Below are 16,799 nucleotides of genomic sequence, written 5' to 3'. Positions count from 1 at the left end.
CAATGGTTCAATTCAAAACAGCTCCTTATTTTCTCTCGGAGTGCACTATATAGGGTGTGAAATAAAAGCTTTTAAGCCCTAAGTAGTGCATTATAACTCTGTTTTAGGAGTAATTCGGGATTTCATTCCTTTCTGTACTTCCAGGTCAGGTTTGTTCGGCAGCACATTAACAATTTGGACAGTCTGTCCTTAGCGTTTACTATTAAAAACTAAAATGTTAACGTTAAACAGTGTTTCACTGTCGCTGAGGTGTTTTCGAAAAGTGGCAGCTCGGCGATGGCATCATACCAGTCTGACAAGTTAGTTAACATTTCATTCCCTAATTTGAAACGTAGCATCGCCAGATATTCCCGAGTGTTGTACGATTTGACGATACCTTATCGCGATACATTACCGTTGGTTGAAGTTTTGGCAGGTGTCAGTGCTTGTAAAACTCCATTATTATTTACAGTTATTTTAAAGTCTATATACAAACTTTTAGTTTTTTCTTAGGTAATGTCACAATGTCAGACATGTTTTGAGAATAATATCATCCCAATGTTTTTGAGCGTTGTGCAACACTGAATGTTATTATATATGATGTGTATCTGAAACAACTTTTGGTCACAGAAAGGTACAATCAGTTGTACACATTAATGCAACAGTCTTAAACACAGAGCCCTGGTTAGTTCAACTGTTTGTAACACCTTTCAATTACACATTCATTAACTTTTACTATCGGTTTTACCCTGGTTTGGGGTAATGTCATGTAATTGGTGGCACCATAGCAATGTGTATTGGGTAGGAGGTTTAAATAGTTGACAAATACATCAATAACCATCCAACTATGTTATTGAATACATAAACAGCTACTTTTCAACAACACAACTAACAAATGCTTTTATGGCCAGATAGTCTTATTCCTTTCCATTCAGCGTTTAGCCCTAAGCAATAATAACAACAAATTAAAAGCAGTTGTCACTGATAAATAAAAATCCCTTCATTTTTTTTTTTAGTTTCTTTGATGTATTGCGCAATCATATCAGCGGACCTGTTTGGAGTGTTTTTTAACCATAATATACTTGCTCCCATCAGTAGAAACATCACATTAAGGTGTGTCTTCTAGTGCTTAGCAATTTCCACAGAATGCAGTGCCATCACGGTGTTGACAAGAGCCTTTGTGTTATGTACGCATGAAAATCTTCAAAAAGGGGAAAGGCTTTTTTTTTTTAACAAGACACATGTGCTGTCCATTGATTTGCAGCTGTTGTGGTGAAAATACCTAAAAACAAAGGTGAAATCAATACAAAAACATACACACAAAATAGCAAGTGCAGACTAGAAAAGACGAATCTGACATTTTTGGTGATTTAGAAATCCCAGTCGGATGCGTTTTTTTTAGGTCCCAAAAAAGGATATGTTTGGAAAATGGGGACATATGGTCACCCTAATTAAATATAAGGTGTTAGAATTATAACCTTAATATTTAACTTACTTTGCAGCACCCAGTGTACCACATTACCTTATGCTTTTGCAAAATTATATATTTTTTGCCATATCACCCCTGGTTTTTCTAATAGACAAAATTTTTTCTTAATAATACTTGAAATGTTTTTAGTTGGCACACACCCACCTTTTAAAACATGCCAAACATGCTCTTAAGAGTGAGTATGTAAATGTTTGTGTGGTGCCCTGTGATGAATTGGTGCCCAGTCTAGGGTGTATTTCTACCATGACACCCTGATCAGGATAAAGTGAGTATTGAAAGTAAATGAATTAATAAATGTTCTAAACTAAATGAATGCTTTGCTTTCACAGATGACCTGATAAACAACATGGACAAGAAGGCAACATGGGACAGGTTTTACACAGAAAACAGCAAGAAAGGAAAATTCAGGAACTTTGAGTGGTTCTTTGGCTTCGACTCAGTCAAACACTACATTCTACCTATTTTGCAGGCAACCAATACCAATTCACCATTGCATGTTTTAGATATCGGCTGTGGCACATCAGCATTTGGGTCTTGTATCTACACTCATTTACCATGTGCTGTGAATGTCACATGTGCTGATATCTCTCCTGTGGCAGTACAATTAATGCAGGAACATGCTGAAAGCACACCAGTGCAGCCTTGCAACCCAGCCTCCACACTTGTCTTTCGAGAAATGGATTGCACAGAGCTACAAAGACATTATGAGCCCAGGAGTCTGGACTTAATATTGGACAAGGGTACAACAGATGCTCTGTTGAGGTCTACGGAAGGGCGAGAAAAAGCTGGTCAGGTTGTAAGGCAGTGTTTAACAGTGCTTAAACCCTCAGGATACCTGCTACAGTTCTCTGATGAAGATCCTGATGCCAGGCTGCTTTGGCTGGAGAAAGAGAGTCAAGGCTCACAGGTGGCAGCCAACATAGCTGTGCAGGAGGTTGGAAAATTAAGAGGGGTCACATATTTCTGTTATCAGTTCACCTTTCATATAGGACACTGACACTAACTGCAGGTGTATAAAATACCTGGATATCTAAAATGCTACCATATTTAGATTTTTTTAGCAATTGCACTTCTATGTACAGAGGATTGTTGTCATCTTTAAATGTGTTTTGGCATTGACTCCTTTGTACAAGGGTACTTTCAATAAATTATGCAACTGATTATTGGTGAATCCCACATTGTGATTACATATACCAGGGTTAGTACAGTATTAATTCTTGTTACTTTTTATTTTCACTTAGTGGTTGACATTTAGTTTAGTTTGTCTTAAGATGCATCATTAATTTTATTTAAAGTGTGAATCCTGGCATTCATCTTCAATTCTAAAGTGTGAATAGTCCTGTTTCTAGAATTAGCAGCATTTACTATACTTACATAATAGAGAAGAAATAAACATCTTTCTGCTTAGCATATCCGACCAGCATGTCATCATCAGTCCATTTTGCCTCAGCATTTCCGCGCATTAGAAACCAGTACTTCCTCTGGACAGCTCATAAAATGAAATGTAAAAGAGTGATAATTAACTCTTAAGAGGTCTGGCTTCTAAAACGTTTACTGTGCTGATAATATTTCACCATGCAAATAATACCTTGTATGTGGTGCTCCTATAATCGCTTTCCATTCATTAACCAAGTATAAGTTTCACAATGAGCATAATAATAGATCAGTCAGTAACAGTATACCTGTATAGTAGGTGTACCTAATAAAATAGCAGTTGAGTGTAGATTACTTTACAGTTATGTAAATTTCTTTAGCTTGAAAAATGTTTAAACTTGGTATCATCATCTGTATATGGTGGACTGTTGGTAAAAGCCAGATTAGATCTATTGATTTACTCTGGCAGCTGCATGCCACCGTAGGGCAGGTTGACCATTTACTGCTTATCCCGCTTAATAACATGTTCTGACCTTCAGAAGTACTGCTCACTAGATGTTTTTGCACCCTTTTATGTAAACTTCAAAGAATGTTAGTTTTGACCTTACAATCTGTTCTAACTGTGCTGATATTTATTATAACAGCATGGCTTTTTCACACCAAAACTGTACGACTCCACTGACACGTTGCCAAGTTACAACAAGCTTTTTGCACACAAACCTTAGTTGTTTTATATTATAAAAAATGAGAAACATAAAATGGATGACTAAGATAACATTTGTTTATTAGGATTTTAACATCATGTTTTACACTTTGGTTACATTCATGACAGGAACGGTAGTTACTCATTACACAAGATTCATCAGTTCACAAGGTTATATCAAACACAGTCCTGGACAATTTAGTATCTCCAATTCACTTCACTTGCACATCTTTGGACTGTGGGAGGAAACCAGAGCACCCGGAGGAAACCCTTGCAGACACGGGGAGAACATGCAAACTCCACACAGAAAGGACTCGGACCGCCCCACCTGGAGATCAAACCCAGGACCCAGATAATATTTGACCTGCAGCTCATTTGACCAGTTCCTGAACATCAGATTCTAAATCTGCTGTTAATATGAAAACTGTTAGATGCTGGCAGAACCGAACATGTTGGAATTGGCTAAATATTCCAATAATATCTCTCTGCAGAGCCATCAGACCCCTTCTTCAATGAACATAAATGTACAGATTATAATACAAATATTGCAATAAATCCTTATAGCTAAATTGTCATTTAATTCTTAGTGAATTTTATTTTAATTTGTTATTCTTTTTCCTATCATCTTCACTTACTTAATTGGTAGTGTTATACTAAATAAACCATGTCTGTTGTAGCCTACTCTGAAATGGGGAGGAAGGTAATCACTGACTTCCTATGACACAATTCACTAGCCTGCTTAACAATGTTCACTATAGGGAAATGAGCTAAATTAACAGCTTTAATTCTTGTAGAGATCTAGAGACTAAATATTGTCAAAGTATGATTTCTTGTACAATAATCTTGAACGTTTTCTTACCAAATATCAAAATGATATGAGCAAAGTATATGGAAGTTAATTAAAACATAGTTCTATTTTTAAACTGTTTGTTTGTTTATTAGGATTGTAACATCATGTTTTACACTTTGGTTACATTCATGACAGGAAACGGTAGTTACTCATTACACAAGATTCATCAGTTCACAAGTTTACATCGAACACAGTCATGGACAATTTTGTATCTCCAATTAACCTCACTTGCATGTCTTTGGACTGTGGGAGGAAACCGGAGCACCTGAAGAAAACCCACATGGACACGGAGAGAACATGCAAACTCCACACAGAAAGGACCTGGGGATCGAACCCAGGACCTTCTTGCTGAGATATAGATATCAAAGGATTACCATTTTACACAAGTAAGATTTATTGTAAGAAAGAAAATAAACCCTGCACAATCTAAAGTACTGACATCCCCAAGTAAGACATACACCGATCAGCCATAACATTAAAACCACCTCCTTGTTTCTACACTCACTGTCCATTTCATCAGCTCCACTTACCAAATAGAAGCACTTTGTAGTTCTACAATTACTGACTGTAGTCCATCTGTTTCTCTACATACTTTTTTAACCTACTTTCACCCTGTTCTTCAATGGTCAGGACCACCACAGAGTAGGTATTATTTGGGTGGTGGGTCACTCAGCACTGCAGTGTCACTGACATGGTGGTGGTGTGTTAGTGTGTGTTGTGTTGGTATGAGAGAATAAGACACAGCAGAGCTGATGGAGTTTTTAAACACCTCACTGTCACTGCTGGACTGAAAACAGTCCACCAACTAAAAATATCCAGCCAACATCGCACTGTGGGCAGCGTCCTGTGACCACTGATGAAAGTCTAGAAGATGACCAACTCAAACAGCAGCAATAGATGAGTGATCGTCTCTGATGTTACATCTACAAGGTGGACCAACTAGGTAGAAGTGTCTAATAGAGTGGACAGTGAGACACGGTATTTAAAAACTCCAGCAGCGCTGCTGTGTCTGATCCACTTATACCAGCACAACACACTAACACACCGCCACCATGGCATTGTCACTGCAGTACTGAGAATGATCCACCACCCAAATAATACCTGCTCTGTGGGGGTCCTGACCATTGAAAAACAGGGTGAAAGCAGGCTAAAAAAAGTATGTAGAAAAACAGATGGATTACAGTCAGTAATTGTAGAACTACAAAGTGCTTCTATATGGTAAGTGGAGCTGATCAAATGGACAGTGAGTATAGGAACAAGGAGGTGGTTTTAATTGTATGGCTGATCAGTGTATATCACCTCTAAAATACAAACACTGGAAAAACAAGTAGAAGTCAGTAGAAGGTATTGTTAAAAAATTCAAAAACATGGGGCCACATTTTAAAAACTAGTGGCCCACAATACAAATACACAAAGCACGCATAACATTATGACCACCTCCTTCTTTCTACACTTACTGTCCATTTTATCAGCTCCACTTACCATATAGGAGCACTTTGTAGTTCTCCAATTACTGACTGTAGTCAATCTGTTTCTCTGCATGCTTTGTTAGCCCCCTTTCATGCTGTTCTTCAATGGTCAGGACCCCCACAGGACCACCACAGAGCAGGTATTATTTGGGTGTTAAATCATTATCAGCACTGCAGTGACACTGACATGGTGGTGGTGTGTTAGTGTGTGTTGTGCTGGTATGAGTGGATCAGACACAGCAGCGCTGATGGAGTTTTTAAACACCTCACTGTCACTGATGGACAAAGAATAGTCCACCAACCAAAAATATTTAGCTAACAGCGCCCCGTGGGCAGCGTCCTGTGACCACTGATGGTCTAGAAGATGACCAACTCAAACAGCAGCAATAGATGAGCGATCGTCTCTGACTTTACATCCACAAGGTGAACCAACTAGGCAGGAGTGTCTAATAGAGTGGACACGGTATTTAAAAACTCCAGCAGCGCTTCTGTGTCTGATCCACTCATACCAGCACAACACACACTAACACACCACCACCATGTCAGTGTCACTGCAGTGCTGAGAATGATCCACCACTTAAATAATACCTGCTCTGTGGTGGTCCTGACCATTGAAGAACAGAGTGAAAGCAGGTTAAAAAAGGTATGTAGAGAAACAGATGGACTACAGTCAGTAATTGTAGAACTACAAAGTGCTTCTATATGGTAAGTGGAGCTGATAAAATGGACAGTGAGTGTAGAAACAAGGAGGTGGTTTTAATTGTATGGCTGATCGGTGTATATAGAGACCTTACAAACATTTGGTTGGTTATCTCAAACAAAAGACCCAAAAAGTGATCTAATCAGCAATTATACAGAACTATTAACATCCTGTGTTTCACAGAACATCAAACCCCTTAATTCCATATTTGTTTTAGTATCTGTAATGAGGGTTGTGTTTTTGTCGAGAGTATGGTTTATATTGCTGCTTGCCGGTGTGTTTTGTCCTCATCACAAAACTGTTTCCTGTTCTTGAACAGGACGGGACAGAAGAAGCAGGTGTGCTGTTATAGTTGCCACCTTAAGCAAACAAAATTAAACATTAGTATGATCCACTCGGAGCAGAATTTAATACTATATAACCATAAACTCTTACAATTAAGTAAGGTAAACTACATGTAAGACATCTTTATGTGCTTATATGTTCATTTGACCCGGTCAGCCTAATTATGAAACATAACTGTAAAGATTTGTTTTCTGAGCATTATTGAGGACTGATGCTGATGTTGGGTAATAAGGTCTGTCTCAAAGTTGGCATTTTAATTTAGCTCAGATTTTTGATGGGATCAAGGTAAGGACACTCCCAGTCCAGTTCCTCCACACCAAACCAAAATTGAGAATAATAATTATAAATTAATACTAAAACATTATCACTTAACATTACAGTTGAACTATGCAGTCTGCCAAACTTAGATTCACCCAGAGTGCCAGAAAGTAAATAGAACTGATCAATTTTGCTCTAGAGTCTAATGGCAGCATGCCTTATATCACTCCCATTGACGATTCACATTATTCATGATGAGATTGTGTGCAGCTGCTCCAGATGAAGAGTTTTTGCTTTCACATTGGTTTCAAAAATAGTTTGAACCCTGGTGAATGTTGCAACAAAGCACACACCATTGTTACACTCTACATGCTTTAGCACTTGGAGGCCCAATTTGTGATTTGATGTGGCCTACTACTTCTTTACACAACTCCATCTGAGCTGGAACTATAACAGCATTTTTACTGAATCAGACTATTACCAATATTTGTGTATGGATAATCAACAAACAGTATTTTTGATGTACCTATGAACTTGTTGCTTAAACAGCCAAACATATTAATTGCAAGGTGTGTCCATATGCTTTTGGCCATGCAGCGTTATAACATGACTTAAGTTATGGTAAAGTCTTACCATTATTACTTGTATTGTTCTCAAAACTGATGTAACCATCATGAAACTGAGACACAGTAGGTAATTGGTCCTCATAAAAACACGGTCCAAATCCGTCATACTGTGGTGGATGGTACCAGGATGGTTCTGAAAAGATATAATAAGTAGATCAAGGTCCTCTATATGCTGCAAATATGACCTCTGCTGGCTAATGGTGACTGCACAATAAGACAAAGGGGAATGGAGATCGGTGCGCAATACAAATTTCTATATGAACCTGCCCCGTGCAGGCGTGTGTTAGTCACAGCTCTTCTTTGTCAGGAGTGGAGGTCAGCAGCAGTAGAGGTAGTGAAATGCGATAGGGTAATTTGATACGACTAGATTGGGAGGAAAATTGGGGAAAATGCATTAAAAAATAGCAACACATTTAATAAAAAAAAAAAAAATAAAAAAAAAAATTTGGACCAGGTAAAATAAAGAGTGGTTACCCAACCCATTATTGGCTATAAAAGAAGAATCCACATAAACGCACTATGCCAACAAAAATGGGCTGTGGCTTACCACTGTGTGCAAAACTTTGTGAGACAATTGTCAATCAGTTCAAAAAGAATATTTCTTGTGATTCACAACCCTACATGTGTAATAATAAAGATCATCTGAATATGTTATGCATGGTAATGCTGCTGCATATTCCATCGATGACTGGATAAGAAACTACTGTAAAAATATTAATATTATTATAATATATATATTTTTTATTTATTATTATTTTTTATTTATTTAAATTTTTACCCCTTTCTCCCCTTTTAGCACATCCAATTGTTCAATTAGCATCGTGCTTCCTCTCTGTCTATGCCGAACCCTGCCCTGACGGAGGTGATTGAAGCTAACCCGTATCCCCTCCGAAACACGAGCAGCAGCCAGATGCATCTTTGCCACCCACACATTGACGAGTTTGGCGCCACCTAGCGTTGCATGCGGAGAGACACACCCTAAGGGCACCCTCTCCCATCTCTGTGTAAGCGCCTCCAATCAGCCGGCAGAGAACGCAATCGCATTCTGACAGAGAGAGACCCACATCCGGTTCTTTGTCCCACCCCCCACATGAGCAACCGGCCAATCGTTGCTCATATAGCCACTCAGCTTCGAACCGGTAAAGCAAGGCTGGATTCAATACCATGCTTCTCAGAATCCAGCCCTGGTTGCAGCGCGTTTCTTTTTACCGCTGCGCCACCTGAGCGGCATTTTATTATAATATTAATATATTTAAAACACATCCAGTTAAAACACAGACTACTAAAACAAAAACAAAGCATACTTTTTATTTAATAAGGCCTGAATGAGCTTTGTACCTTTGGCTGTAGGACTGGACAGCATGACACCCCATGCCTGAGCAGCATGAGCCAGCAGCAGGAATGTTATTTGCCGATGAACTATAGCATTCCAGTGAACGCCATCCCTCATGCGGTGATGGAGACTAAATCGGAACAGGAAGTGCAAATCTAGAACGTTGAAGCCATAAGCATCTGCCAACGTTGCACCGTAGAAGTTCGCCTCAATGACATCATAGCGCAGAGTCGGGCCCATGTGCTCAATCTGACAGGTGAAAAGATTGAACTGAATTATCTTCTTACAGATAAACAGTCAAAAGGGTGTGTGTATTAAATCAGACACTACCTACAGATTCTCTTTTGGAAAGTCTGGTTAGCTTTGTGTTCAACAAAAAAGACAGAAACCGAAAATCTACACTTCTCTGGAATCTCTCTACTCCAGGGTCTTTTAAAATTTTATAGTGATGCACTCACCCCATACTGAGTTGGAAAGATACCTGAATTGTATCTAGGTTGATACTGGCTGTAAACAATAAATTAGTATTGGATTACATTTCCAATCAGGTGTTTCACTAAATAAGCCAAACAGTCAAGACAAAACAGTGCAATTAGGAATGTGCAATGTAGCCAAACCCCTTTAATATGATCTATCTGATGTGCTGTAACAATTTACAGGACAGCTCCAATGATCAGACTGACTACAGTAGTACCAACAAATCTCTATTATCAGGGGTCTTATATCTGATTTCCAGTCCATAAGCAATAACAGAATATAAATCCTACCCATTCTAAAGTAGATGGTAAGCAATAAATACACTTTAAGCTAAAAACTACAGTAGAAGTCTCTCGGAAACATTTAACACTGCCTAGCCGCTGCTATTTGGATGACAGTCAACAAATAATAACAAACCCCTCAATAAATGAACATGTTGAATATTCAGTGACATGTTCAAATCTGTTCACGGCAAAATAAAAAACAACACCTACTTCAGGCACCAGAAAGCCTCCAACGATCTTCTGGCCCAGAGGCATGGTCATGTTCCATACCACAAGGCATTCCTTAGGCAAAACTGCCTTCAGCTTGGCAAAGAACTTATGCAATTTCTCCCGGTACTCCGAAACCCACTTCCGATTATATCTGAATACCGAGAGAGAGACAGAGAGAGAGAGAGAGAGAGAGAGAGAGAGAGAGAGAGAGAGAGACAGAGAGAGAGAGAGAGAGACAGAGACAGAGAGAGAGAGAGAGAGAGAGAGAGAGAGAGAGAGAGAGAGAGAGAGAGAGAGAGAGAGAGAGAGAGAGAGAGAGAGAGAGAGAGAGAGAGAGAGAGAGAGAGAGAGAGAGCTTAAATGTACACAGTGCAAGGATGATTTATGTCATCAGTTGTGACACAGAACTGTTATGTATGGACAGACACTTTTACCACAGTTACCTAGATACATCCCATACGCAGGAGTTGACTATGACCACATCCGGTTTTGCATCATTTTCAAAGTCAGCAAGAATGCTCTCCATGTACTTAGAGAAGATCCGTGTGATGAAGTAGAACCGGACCAGGTGATGGTCTGTGCGATACTGACGAACTTCTCTGTATTCTGTACCATTTGTCATGTGCCCTAATCTTCCTCCTTCTACAAGACAATCCTGTTCGAAGAATAATTCTCCCTGATGAGAGAATTACAAAAGCCCCAATCAGTACCTTATTGTTGTACTAGAACAATAAAGTAGCATAAAAGAAAACCTACCTTGCTTTTTAACTGGCATTGTGTCAGATATGAATCTCTCTGCAAAAACAACACCAAGTCTTTGTACACAGAACGCTGAACTACAAAAAAATGAAGACAATTAGCACAACATTTACTATACAAGCAGTGGTGAATTACTCAGTGTTGATATTCATACTAAATCACTCCCTTTAACTTATATGCTAGTGTAAAGGGAACATGGATATTATTCTAAGCATGTTAGTAACACTGGCAGGGTACCGCCACTGTAGTGTGTGGTGCACTGGCTCTTAAACTGTGGTACTTCTGGAGTGGCCGGCACAGTCACCTGACTCCAAATTTAAGAGCCAGAAGCTGGTGTCTGGCTATGCATAGCATTTGCAGCTGGTCGTAGTAGCAAAAGAGTGTTCTATTAAGTACCTAAGATGCTTATCATTAAGGGGTTGAATAAGACTGCAGTAGTCAATAAAAGTGGCATTTTGTGTTGAATGTGGAGAAAACACTTGTTATGTTAGTTGTGTTGAGCTATTTAAACTGTTCTTGTTTGATTGGTAAATTGCAAACAACTGATTAAACCAATAAGGGTTAATTAATTTTGATTACAACTGTACCCCTATGTGAAACAAGAAAATACCTTGGAAAATAGGTTGTAAATGTTAGTGTGTGTTAGGTGTTTAATAAAGAATACTGTGTTCAGCACACAGACAATACCACCTTTTAACAACCATGGATTCACTTTCCAAGCTCTTGCCAAAATTTCTAAGATTGCCAAATTAAAAAATACCAAATGAAGTGATATATGTTAAATAGATTAAACAGCCTTGTTATGAATGATTTAATCTCAAAACCAACTGCAATTCTAATGGTAGTAAGTGTTAAAAAATCAGTACCATAAGGTAAAACATGATCTAGGGTTAAAATTTACTTTGTGTGGGCAAGGGGAAAACACAAAAAAGTTCACAATGTTAAACAGACTCACTTTATTCACTGAAATCAGATAACATTTTTGACACCTTTGGTTAAGAGGTATGTTTTTTTTTTTTTTTTAGTAAAATAAATAGGCAGCCTATTCAAATACATAGTCACCAAGCACTTTATTTGAAATGTCTGCCTTGTACATACATTCATTAGCCATGGGCTACACCTACCATATGAATATACATTGTGGGTGTACAATTACTTACTGTAGTCCATGCCATACTCTGTGCATTTTGTCAAACCCCTTTACCCCATCCATTAATGAAAAGAGACCCCTATATGACTTCCACTGATATAATCTGTTTTGGGTGATATTTATTTATTTATTAGGATTTTAACATCATGTTTTACACTTTGGTTACATTCATGACAAGAACGGTAGCTACTCGTTACACAAGATTCATCAGTTCACGAGGTTATATCGAACAGTCATGGACAATTTAGTGTCTCCAATTCACCTCACGTGCATGTCTTTGGACTGTAGGAGGAAACCGCAGAACCCGGAGGAAACCCACAAAGACATGGGGAGAACACGCAAACTCCACACAGAAAGGACCCGGACCGCCCCACCTGGGGATCAAACCCAAGACCTTCTTGCTGTGAGGCGACAGTGCTACCTACTCAGCCACCGTGCCACCCTGGGGTGTAACTACTGGGGGGCAGGTGCATATATGTACAGTGCCTTGCAAAAGTATTCAGCCCCCTTGAACTTTTCAACCTTTTGCCACATTTCAGGCTTTAAACATAAAGATATGAAATTGTAATTTTTTGTGAAGAATCAACAACAAGTGGGACACAATCGTGAAGTGGAACGAAATTTATTGGATATTTTAAACTTTTTTTAGAAATAAAAAACTGAAAAGTGGGGCGTGCAATATTATTCAGCCCCCTTGCGTTAATACTTTGTAGCGCCACCTTTTGCTGCGATTACAGCTGCAAGTCACTTGGGGTATGTCTCTATCAGTTTTGCACATCGAGATACTGAAATTTTTGCCCATTCTTCCTTGCAAAACAGTTCGAGCTCAGTGAGGTTGGATGGAGAGCGTTTGTGAACAGCAGTTTTCAGCTCTTTCCACAGATTCTCGATGGGATTCAGGTCTGGACTTTGACTTGGCCATTTTAACACCTGGATAAGTTTATTTGTGAACCATTCCATTGTAGATTTTGCTTTATGTTTTGGATCATTGTCTTGTTGGAAGATAAATCACCGTCCCAGTCTCAGGTCTTTTGCAGACTGCAACAGGTTTTCTTCCAGAATGGTCCTGTATTTGGCTCCATCCATCTTCCCATCAATTTTAACCATCTTCCCTGTCCCTGCTGAAGAAAAGCAGGCCCAAACCATGATGCTGCCACCACCATGTTTGACAGTGGGGATGGTGTGTTCAGGGTGATGAGCTGTGTTGCTTTTATGCCAAACATAACGTTTTGCGTTGTGGCCAAAAAGTTCGATTTTGGTTTCATCTGACCAGAGCACCTTCTTCCACATGCTTGGTGTGTCTCCCAGGTGACTTTTTATAGATATCTTTGAGAAATGGCTTTCTTCTTGCCACTCTTCCATAAAGGCCAGATTTGTGCAGTGTACGACTGATTGTTGTCCTATGGACAGATTCTCCCACCTCAGCTGTAGATCTCTGCAGTTCATTCAGAGTGATCATGGGCCTCTTGGCTGCATCTCTGATCAGTCTTCTCCTTGTTTGAGCTGAAAGTTTAGAGGAACGGCCGGGTCTTGGTAGATTTGCAGTGGTCTGATACTCCCTTCATTTCAATATGATCGCTTGCACAGTGCTCCTTGAGATGTTTAAAGCTTGGGAAATCTTTTTGTATCCAAATTCGGCTTTAAACTTCTCCACAACAGTATCTCGGACCTGCCTGGTGTGTTCCTTGGTCTTCATGATGCTCTCTGCGCTTTAAACAGAACTCTGAGACTATCACAGAGCAGGTGCATTTATACGGAGACTTGATTACACACAGGTGGATTCTATTTATCACCATCAGTCATTTAGGTCAACATTGGATCATTCAGAGATCCTCACTGAACTTCTGGAGTGAGTTTGCTGCACTGAAAGTAAAGGGGCTGAATAATATTGCACGCCCCACTTTTCAGGTTTTTATTTCTAAAAAAAGTTTAAAATATCCAATAAATTTCGTTCCACTTCACAATTGTGTCGCACTTGTTATTGATTCTTCACAAAAAATTACAATTTCATATCTTTATGTTTAAAGCCTGAAATGTGGCAAAAGGTTGAAAAGTTCAAGGGGGCTGAATACTTTTGCAAGGCACTGTATATACAGTACAGGCCAAAAGTTTGGAAACACCTTCTCATTCCTGTGGTTTTTCTTAATTTTTTTTAAATTTTCTACATTGTAGATTAATACTAAAGACATCCAAACTATGAAGGAACACATATGGAATTATGTAGTAAACAAAAAAGTGTTAAACAAACCAGAATATGTTTTATATTTTAGATTCTTCAAAGTAGCCATCTTTTGCTTTAATGACAGATTTGCACACTCTGAAATTTTCTCAACCAGCTTTATTAGGTTTCCACCTGGAATGGTTTTCAATGAATGTTTGTGCCTTGTCTAGAGTGAATTTTTGGAATTTGTTGCTTTTTTAATGTGTTTGAGACCATCAGTTGGGTTGTGCAGAGGTAGAGTTGGTAAAATATAAAACATATTCTGGTTTGTTTAACACTTTTTGGTTCACTACATAATTCTTCATAGTTTGGATGTCTTCAGTATTAATCTACAATGTAGAAAATAAAAATAATCAAGAAAAAACATTGAAGAGAAGGTGTGTCCAAACTTTTGGCCTGTACTGTATATATGAAATTTGTTGAAAGAGCCCAATTTTTTTGGGCACTGGGGCCCATGAGCTCCCAGTTACGCCACTGGTGCCACCCCGTTTTGGGTGATAGATCATTACTTAAAATTCTTCAAGGTTAAAACAAAACAAACAAAACAAACACCCCAAAACTGTTACTTTACATTTAGAGAAAATCTGTCTAGATGGTCTGATGTTATCCAAGAACCACCAAAAACAGGTCTGCTATTAGAAGCTGAGTGACACTTTTCACAGTCAAGCAAGCTTTGTTTGGTCATGCACTTGGAAGGTACCCAAGGTCTCCAAAAGCTGTAAGCCATAAAGCTTTACCAAAGTTAGCAGCTGATCACATAGAAGTAAAGACAAGAATAGTGGGTTCTTTTTGCATGTACACGTTGAATTGCGTGGCGATAAAATGGTACGTTGGATCGACTGTGGACAATAACAACTGTTCCCAGTCAAAACTGCAATATGTATACAACACGGAATATTTCAGAACTCACAACGAACTTGTGAAAAACTCGATTTAGCAAAGAAGTCAAAGAGAAGCTGCAAATGTATGTATGTAAATTGTCAGCTACTATGTGTTTCATAATAGAATAGTAGTGATGTTTAGTGATGTTAGATATTACTTACTTGAATCTCCCAGCACGACCACAAATTTGTTGTGAAGGAGCTGAGTGGCCTGTTGATGAGTTACCGTCCTGAATGCGGCCTCTCGCATTTTCAATGTTAACTTAGCAAAATTAACAGTAAATATGAAACAGCTAGCCTAAAAAACACCACTGCTTTTAATAACCTTACAGGTAAAGGTTAGTTTATTTAACTATTTTTACCAGGCAGGTTTATCAGTGTCGTTTCTAAGCTCTATTTAGTGCACTTTACCTGAATGAGCTAAAGTGATTCTTAATTGAACGCAGTGATAAACGATGGTCGGATTAGGCCCAAATTTAGTTAAATAGTTTAATACTGATTTATTTTGCGCTCTCCGGATTAACAGCGTTCGTTTTGACCAACACCCACATAAACAAACTAACTTGCAATTAAAGCGGACTTATCTCACAGTTTCGAACTCCGATTGATTGGGCTCCGTCTTAAACAGCCTGGAAGAACATACGCTGATTTTGACAAACGGAATAGTCGGCAAATGCTGTTTGGGACACAGCCCTACCTGTATCGTTGTTTAGCTAGTTTCCGAATAAAAACATTTTGTTAAAAAAAGAACAAAAACAGTTCATAATTTGTAAAAAGTGTGTTTTATCACTATAACAAGAACATTATAAACTCAATAAATTATATGCATTTTTATAATTTACTCAATAAAGTGGTTTTCTGTTCATATAATTGTGTGAACAACACAACATTTGTGGAAATCAAGATAGTACGAACAGTTACATAATTATTATGTATTTCATAACTTTATGTGAGAAGGTCGTCCTGGGTTCGATCCCCAGGTGGAGCAGTCCGGGTCCTGTCTGTGTGGAGTTTGCATGTTATCCCCGTGTCTGCGTGGGTTTACTCCGGGTGCTCCGGTTTCCTCCCACAGTCCAAAGACATGCAAGTGAGGTAAATTGAAGACACTAAATGGTCCATGACTGTGTTTGATATAACCTTGTGTGAACTGATAAACCTTGTGTGTAATGAGTAACTACCGTTACTGTCATAAATGTAACCAAAGTGTAAAACATGACGTTAAAATTCTAATAAACAAACAAACAAACTTCATGTGAAATTCATTTCATCTCATGTTCTCTCAATTTACAAAAACATGCCAATAGGTAGATATGCTACTGTATATTTTTACACGTAATGTTCATGTGAGTTTTCTCCAGGTATTTAGGTTTTCTTTTCAGCTAACAAAAACATGCCAGTAAGTAGATAAGCTACTTTAAACCAGTCCCAGCTTTGTGTAAGTTTGCATAAGTGAGTGAGTGGATGTGTGATGCCATGCAGTATAACTGGCACCATCTCCACCATCTCCAGGGTGCATACTGTAATGAACATAGTGATTCTGAAATTGGCTCCAGGCCTACAGTGACTAGGATATGACTAGCTTGAATACAGTGATTACTGAAGATGAATGAAAACATTAATAAATTAATCAATGAATACGTTAATCAATGTTGTGTTTTACAAGTACAAGTGACTGAATGTAACACAAGGCA

At 38.6% G+C, this 16,799-nt stretch overlaps 2 protein-coding genes across 4 annotated transcripts; one reads left to right on the top strand and one right to left on the bottom strand.

Annotated features, from left to right (window-relative positions):
* The first annotated feature begins 23 nt into the window (after positions 1 to 23).
* Positions 24 to 2,639, top strand: cskmt (citrate synthase lysine methyltransferase). 3 transcript variants are annotated; one of them, XM_062994193.1, is made up of 2 exons: positions 24 to 144; positions 1,798 to 2,639. In XM_062994193.1, exon 2 carries the CDS (start codon positions 1,815 to 1,817, stop codon positions 2,463 to 2,465), a length of 651 nt encoding a protein of 216 aa, XP_062850263.1. In that variant the 5' UTR covers positions 24 to 144; positions 1,798 to 1,814; the 3' UTR covers positions 2,466 to 2,639. The 3 variants fall into 3 exon arrangements, with proteins under 3 accessions (XP_062850263.1, XP_062850264.1, XP_062850262.1); XM_062994194.1 differs by having other exon boundaries at positions 24 to 149; XM_062994192.1 differs by lacking the exon at positions 24 to 144 and adding an exon at positions 156 to 299.
* Positions 2,640 to 6,750: 4,111 nt separating this feature from the next.
* Positions 6,751 to 15,358, bottom strand: fam113 (family with sequence similarity 113). Its single transcript, XM_062993224.1, has 7 exons — positions 15,271 to 15,358; positions 10,854 to 10,933; positions 10,541 to 10,773; positions 10,098 to 10,248; positions 9,132 to 9,375; positions 7,801 to 7,926; positions 6,751 to 6,923 (listed from the first exon to the last, which is right to left on the bottom strand). Exons 1-7 carry the CDS (start codon positions 15,356 to 15,358, stop codon positions 6,778 to 6,780), a joined length of 1,068 nt encoding a protein of 355 aa, XP_062849294.1. The 3' UTR covers positions 6,751 to 6,777.
* Between the last annotated feature and the right edge of the window lie 1,441 nt (positions 15,359 to 16,799).

The sequence above is a fragment of the Trichomycterus rosablanca genome, chromosome 4 (genome assembly GCF_030014385.1).
Source record: "Trichomycterus rosablanca isolate fTriRos1 chromosome 4, fTriRos1.hap1, whole genome shotgun sequence".
Taxonomy (NCBI): domain Eukaryota; kingdom Metazoa; phylum Chordata; class Actinopteri; order Siluriformes; family Trichomycteridae; genus Trichomycterus; species Trichomycterus rosablanca.
This window is presented reverse-complemented; position numbering and strand designations above follow the sequence as displayed.

Coding starts and splice junctions, on each gene's coding strand:
- cskmt (XM_062994192.1), top strand. CDS start 215: ATGTTAACGTTAAACAGTGTTTCACTGTCGCTGAGGTGTTTTCGAAAA. Junction 300..1,797: donor GCATCATACCAGTCTGACAA/GTTAGTTAACAT, acceptor TTGCTTTCACAG/ATGACCTGATAAACAACATG.
- fam113 (XM_062993224.1), bottom strand. CDS start 15,358: ATGCGAGAGGCCGCATTCAGGACGGTAACTCATCAACAGGCCACTCAG. Junction 10,774..10,853: donor AATGCCAGTTAAAAAGCAAG/GTAGGTTTTCTT, acceptor TTCTCTCATCAG/GGAGAATTATTCTTCGAACA. Junction 6,924..7,800: donor GAACAATACAAGTAATAATG/GTAAGACTTTAC, acceptor TGTTTGCTTAAG/GTGGCAACTATAACAGCACA.